We start from the raw sequence: 7,316 nt of genomic DNA, 5'->3' as shown, positions 1-7,316 counted from the left end.
GGCAAACATGGCCTTGATTGTCAAGAACTCTTACGATCAATCTTGGATCCCGAGACGACTCACACACTCTACGATGGACAATGGATGATGGTGGTGGATGATGGTGTTATGGTGGTGGTGGGTGGTGGATGAAGTGTGAGAGAGGTGGTGTGCCAAGGGATGAGATGGAATGAAACCAAGCACTCCTATTTATAGGCTGAACAGAAGGCTGGGCACGGCCCCGTGTCCGCTGGACACGCCCCCGTGCCCGTCTGACACTCTCTCTCCTCATTAATTGTAATTCGCAATTACAATTAATGCGCCTGCTGTACTTTCACCACGCCCCCGTGCCCGCTGGACACGGCCCCGTGGTGGGCAATGGAAGCTTCTATAAGTTTGTCTTTTATACTGCTTCTTGGGCACGGCCCCGTGCTGGCTGAGCACGGGGCGTGTTCAGAGTTCTGCTTTCTCTTCTTTGCCTTGGAGGATGCCGTTGAGGGTCCGGGCAGTCTACTTTTATTCCTTTTCTTGTATTTATGCTAGAATTAGTTGTCTTTTTGCTTCTTTTGTGAATTTGAGCTCATTTCATCCTGAAAATACAAAAGAAAGACAAAAACACTTTTTTTCCAACATTAGTACTTAAAAAGGGTTAGTTTTATGCCTTAATTGATGTGATTTATATGTTGTATTTTACACACATCAATGGTTTAATTTTTCCATCAATGACACCCATTCGTTTACTTTGTTATGAAGAGCTTCACTGTTTGGATATTCTTCGACAATCTCATCTATGCGTGATTGGATGTTTTCGACAATATCTTCAAATCCTTTTAAATGATCATCCAAAACAGTCACAAGATATTCTTCATGTGATCTTTTATCTTCAATGTTCTTCATATTTTCATCGCCACTTTTTGTTGAATGAATGTCAGAAAGACCTTCACTTTGATTTTGTGATGGCATGAAATTACGCAGACGGCTTTGACTGTCTACCCACATTTTATCTTTATTTCCTATTGATGGTTTAATGAAGAATTGCCCCCATGATCCTCCACTTTCTATTTGTGTTTTCTCAGTTTCATTGGTTTTAATTGGGCTGTTTTGAACATTTTCTTGATTCTCTTGATCAATCCAGTCTGTTGCAGCTTTAAGTAATGTGATTGGTTGTTCTTCAGCATCGTCTTCATCATTTTCTTCAGATTCATTTTCAAAAATTTCTTCGTTTTCATTATCTGATTCAGTTGGATAAACATAAAATTCATCATTTTCATCTTTCTTTTTTTGCTTAGTCTTTCTGACTTTTTTCTTTTTTTCCATTACAAGACATCTCCCCTCATTTTGCGCACCAATTTCCAATTCATCTTCAAATTCTTGTAATGTTGTAGAGTCAATTTTATCAAGAGAGAACACTTCAGTGTTTTCAGCATCGTCAAATCCTTGTTTTTTGTAAGCATATAGTATCTGTATGAATCATTGTGTTTTAGAAATATAATCAATTCAAATTTTGATGCGTTTTAAAATATAAATCATTGTAAACAACTTACAAAATTAATGTTTTGTAACTTTAAATATATTGCGTTTTACACTAGAAAAGAAGTTTTAACAAACAAAGAATATAAAGAAACAAAAATGAAAGATCATTGGGTTTTATAATATACATTGCGTTTTATAAAGTATAGTTTTAAACAAACAAAGAATATAAACAAGCAGCCTAAACAAGCATTCAGCAAATATGCAGCAATAGTGAAAGATCAGATTTCATACCGCTAACAATGTAATAGGTCCATTGAAGAGCTTCTCATTTCCAGGCCATTGTATTCTTGTACGCCTTAAAACGGTCAGAATATATTCACACCAATTAAAATCCTGGATTTTTTTGTCACTTTTCATTGATGGCAAGAATCTTTGATTAACATTACTACTTTGCATTGCCTCCGCCATGATCGTAAAAAATATAACCAAGAAATTTAGTTTGAACAATCTTCCAAGCTCATTTCTTGATTTTAAATAACTAATCAAGTTGTGCGCATACATTCTCTTCAAAATATCTTTGCTGAATTGACCGCGCCAGAATTTAATTATAAGATCAGTCTCTATTGGTCTCATTTTTTCCTCAATCACTGTTTTTCCATTTGGTATTTGAAATACCTTTTGGATAAATTCAGCTGTGATCTTAATCTTTTCAACTCCAGTATTTATCTCATTATTTTCAGCATCAAAGTTTTTTACCAGCCAATATCCGAATTTGCGTGGAACTGAATGCAGATTGAATTTTAGTATGCTCTCAAACCCTATTTCTCTAACAGCATTCCTCTGCTCTTTTGACAAACTTTCAATATAATCTTTTAGATTATTGACTGCACATCTTATGTTGATTTTTTTTCCGTCGTAATCATAATATGGTTGTTGTTCTGGTTGTTCTTTTGTTTTATCTTTCCTCTGTGATCTCTTTGGTTTTGATTCTGCCTTTTCCTTCTTTTAATTTTTTGTCGGGTTAACTCTTGGTTGTGGATCAACAAAATCATCATCTGACACATTGAATTGTGTTAAAAACATATTTGAAATTTGTTAAATGCGTTTTATGTTACCTGAATTTACTTCTTGTTCGGAATTATGCAGAACGATAGCTCGTCTAGATTTTTTATCATTGGAATCAGAAACTGTCTCTTCTGATGATTCTATCACCACTTTCTTTCTTCTCCTTTTTTGTTTTTCCTCTTGTTTTTTAACTTGAAATAGAATAATGAAACAATGTCAATTAACAAATTTATGATAAAACGCATTAGCTAACACTATAAAGATAAAAAGCAGTGATTCCCATGTTTTAGATAAAACGCAATACTTTAAATCATATTATTTAACACAGCAAATTAACATTACATAATCTCATTTTGTTTTTTATGATAAATTAATATAAAACGCATTAGTTAACAATGTCAATTAACAAATTTATGATAAATCGAATTAGCTAACACTATAAAGATAAAAAGCAGTAATTCACAAGTTTAAGATAAAACGCAATAATTTACATCATATTATTTAACAGGCAATAGTTAACAACACATGTATCTCAACAAATTCAAAGATAAAATGCAATGTTCTAAAATTCGTTTACAATTCTCATAATAATAATCTCTTTGTTTCTGCAACTTTATTAAGGTAAAACGCACTAATTCACAATATATAAATCCCATAAGAAGCATTAGCATCTTAGATCATAGTTTTAACATAAAACGCAATGTAGTCTCTACTAACAAAAATGTTAAGATAGGGGAAGATATAACTCATTAACTATTTTTCGGAACGGATATGAAATATTAGGTCTACTGTACTTCATAAAACGTAACTTGAATTCAGTTAAAGAGCAAAAATAGATAAAATTACCATTGTCTGAAATATCTTTGCGTTTTCTAGTTCTTTGTTGTTTCATTGGTGATTTTCGGCTAATATTTTCTTGTTCATCTATGTTCTCTTCTGCTGAAGATGTTTTTTGCTTCTTTGATGATTTAGGGTTTTCAGAGACGGATTTCTTTTGAGTAACTCGAATGTAAACCTTCAAATTATCTCTCAACGACGCCATGAAGTTCAATGGAGTATGATTTTCTCAAATTTCTGTATGTGTTTGATCGTTCAATGGAAGTGTAAAACGTAATGCACTATTTTTCGAAGGATTTCTGTGTATATTCAACGGCGATTATTTTGGATTTTGACGATAATACCCTTGAAACTCCGGAGAGCGTGTTTAAATGACAGTTTTTAATTTGATTTTGATCTAGACCATAGATTGTGCAATTGGACGGTTATGATTGCTTCCTATCCTTCCTAGCGAAATAAACTTCCTATTTTATCTCCACCCTACGTTTATATGTATTTTTTAAGCAAAATCATATGATATGGAACTATTATTACTTAATTTTTTTAACACTTGTTAAGCTTTACAATTTCATTAAAATGACAAAATAACAAATTACAAATAAGTGGAAGGTAAACAGGCAACAAGTTGCGTCGCAACCCTCTTTTTGAATTGCAAAATCGATCCTGCTAAAGACGAAACGACCCTTAGAGTTGAGAGACGTGTTGATTCCACATCCTGTTGGACCCTGTTTTGAATTTCACAGCCTCTGGGGCTAGGGAACCAAATGTATCAAAAGCAAATGGGATAAACACGTGTTGATTCTCTAAACAAATCGTCTAGTGTTTAGCCACCTTGCCTGATTCCGCTTTCAACTTGCTTGTCCAGCAACAAACCCATTATCCCTGAGCCCAACAAGCAGTGACGGACCCAAGATTTTATTCCAATGGGATACATTTTTTGGTGTCCAGGTTTTTCACAGCGTAACATTAGAATTTTAAACCTATAATACCATTAGAAGTGCCTTATGATTCAAATAAGTTTAATTTTAAAAAATTATTTGTAACTTATTTTTCACGATTTTGTTGTTGTTCATGTTTATTTTTGTTAATTATTTCAGAAAAATTGGAGTAATGTCAACACTATTATAGAGATTGGATCCGAAAGTTTAACGACAAAAAAATAACATTAGTAATAATCACATACTCCATAGCCTACGCAAATAATATACTCCTAAAACATGAGACGCGTTATTTTGAATTTAAAAGAAAAAAACTAGTAAATAGGATTGAACTTGGCGGTACAACATGAATAAACATAAGTCTTGTTCATGTTGAACAGTATGTCTTTTTTGTAAACCTTCCTAATTGTTTGTACAATAAATAAATGCTTATACTATTGCTTAATTGTTTGTACACTTTCCGGTGGGATATACATGGACCATTTCTAGTTGCTAAGTAGATTGACATGGACGAATTAAAAGTTTAAAGCCAACAATAATAAATAATAAAATGTAAGTTGAGAATTTTTAACTAGACAATGGTAGGGACATATCAGTTAGACATTTGTATTTATTTTTAAAAAGAATTACAATTTAACAATAGCTTAAGTTTAAATCCTTAAGTTCTTACAAGAATAAAATTATTAATCATATTTGTAAGAGTGTGATAATGTAACAGTAATTTAGTCTTAAAAGAAATTTATATGAAAAAATATGTTAGTTTCAAATTATCTTTCACACCAATTCACTTTTACTTAAATATTTAAAGTTACCATCACTGGGGAAGGTTCATTGGGGAACACCAAAAAAGTGGGGAACAGCGGGGAACCGGCTCAAACGAACTCCGATTGGACTCATTCCAGCGGCGTTGGAACCGGCTCGTCGAACCCTAACTAAGATCTCTTAACCCTAAACCCTAAATCCTAACTTCTAAACTCTAAACCCTAAAGCTAAAAAATAAGGCTAAAACCTAAGCTAAACCGTAAAATCTAAACTATAAACCCTAAAAGCTAAACCCTAAAGGCTAAACCTAAAGCTAAACCCTATAATTAAACCCTAAAGCTAAACCCTAAACCCTAGAGCTAAACTCTAAACCCTAAGGCTAAACCCTAAGGCTAAACCCTAAAAGCCAAACCCTAATATATTTAGGGTTTAGCAGTTATGATTTAGGGTTTAGGTTTAAGAGGTCTTAGTTAGGGTTCGACGAGACGGTTCCAACGCCGCTGGAATGAGTCCAATCGGAGTTCGTTTGAGTTAGTTCCCCAATGTTCCCCACTTTTTTAGTGTTCCCCAATGAAAGTCACACTACCATCACTTGTACGAGAAACAAACAACTCAAAATCTGCAAAATTAATAGTGGGAACTAGGAAATTTAAGAAAAAAAGGGAGGTGAACAATCTCGAACCCATAACTTTTGGTTTAAATGGGAAAAGGTTTATGGGTTAGTTAGAAATATTTTTATGGGATCCTTTAAAAAATGTCTATATCGTCTCTACTATTTTTTGAAAAAATATTGGGGTCCCATGACCCCGACCCACTAAGGATGGGTCCGTCCCTGCCAACAAAAGGGGACGCTCCTGTAAGGTTGACACAAGCGTGTTTTCCCCTGGTCCACCCAAACACAAGAATTTCAGCTGGACGAAGAATAATTGGTTGTGAAAAAATTATTTGTGGTGAATAGGCCTCCCATCGAGCGGATCCGTCAGAAAGTTCACCGGAGCCTCCTTTTATGCCGAAATCCCTGCCCGCTTTAAAAGTTTAAAACTACCGTTTATATGGAAAAAAAGTTCTATTATCAGAAATTGGAATAACTTGTAAATAAAGAAAAAACATATGTTAGTTGAATTTTGTTTTGATCATTATCAATGTAAGCAGTCTTGTTTAAAAGCATATAAAAGATGTGTAAAATTCGAGTCAAAATCGAGAAATTTTAAAATCAACACAAAACCAAAACCAAAATATAACAAAAAGCCTGTAGCTACCTTCAACTTCTGCTTGTTCTATTGTACTTTTTATTTACTTCCAAAACAGTTTCTTATGTTAACAAATATGTATTTAAATTAGGGTTTCTGGTGTGGTGCGGCAAAGGGTGTCGGCAAAGGCTTTTGCCGCGTGGCAGCACCGTCGCCGAGCCCTTTGCCGCTCGGTTTCGTTGATCAATCGGTGTAGGCTTGCCGCTCGGGAATCATGAGAGGGAGAGGGTAGTGTGAGAGAGAGGGGGTAGTGTGGGGTGGGGTCCATTCCAATCTCAACCAATCAAACATTTTTTCCTTTTTTTTTAAATAGTTTACCACTTCACCAAGTGTCTAACCATTGCCAACACTTTTGAGAATAGTTTACCACTTTGACATGGCACACTCTCATTGGTTGATTTTTTAGTTTGCCACTTTCAAGTGTTTAACCACTCCTTACACCCTTAGATTTAGAAAACATCTAAGAGATTATTTGTGAATAAATGATGTGATTTAGTTAAAAATATTAAGTTACCTATTTTATCTATTTTTCTTATTACTAGTGGGGAGCCCGCGCGGTGCAGTAGAGTCGACAATACAGACGAGAATATAAATCAAACCTTAAAACAATAAATAAGTCATATATAAGTTGTGTATATGTCTATAAGCACCGCACTTCATGGCGGGGTTAGTTTTTAACTACTACAACGTTCATTATACATTATGGCACAAAAAAATGTTTAGAACGGTCCTTGGTTTACGTTAAACGCATGAAGCAGAAACTGTTATAACCAACTCTAATAGCTTTGCTTGGAAACAACCAAAACAGTTCTCTTCATACACCCGTTGAAGATAACTAAGAGTTTCGGGTAGTCCAGATTAGGTGACCCTATTTTTTCAATAGAAAAATTATCCCATAACCGAACTGAATAACAATCGGATTTATCGACTCGGTTTGATCGGTTTGCGAGTAAACTCGAGTCAGGTTTCGGATGACAAAGATGTCCAACAGTGAGCACGTGGGATTAATATA

The 7,316-nt window shown here is 34.4% G+C and overlaps 1 protein-coding gene across 1 annotated transcript; it reads right to left on the bottom strand.

Annotated features, from left to right (window-relative positions):
• Positions 1 to 678: 678 nt before the first annotated feature.
• LOC110923938 (uncharacterized protein DDB_G0283697-like) lies at positions 679 to 3,559 on the bottom strand. The gene is made up of 4 exons (XM_035986186.1): positions 3,364 to 3,559; positions 2,568 to 2,708; positions 2,128 to 2,336; positions 679 to 1,440 (listed from the first exon to the last, which is right to left on the bottom strand). The coding sequence occupies exons 1-4, from the start codon at positions 3,557 to 3,559 to the stop codon at positions 679 to 681; spliced, it is 1,308 nt and encodes a 435-aa protein (XP_035842079.1).
• Positions 3,560 to 7,316: the final 3,757 nt, after the last annotated feature.

The sequence above is a fragment of the Helianthus annuus genome, chromosome 17 (assembly GCF_002127325.2).
Source record: "Helianthus annuus cultivar XRQ/B chromosome 17, HanXRQr2.0-SUNRISE, whole genome shotgun sequence".
Taxonomy (NCBI): domain Eukaryota; kingdom Viridiplantae; phylum Streptophyta; class Magnoliopsida; order Asterales; family Asteraceae; genus Helianthus; species Helianthus annuus.
The sequence above is the reverse complement of the archived record's forward strand: the minus strand, read 5'-3'. Positions and strand labels throughout refer to the sequence as shown.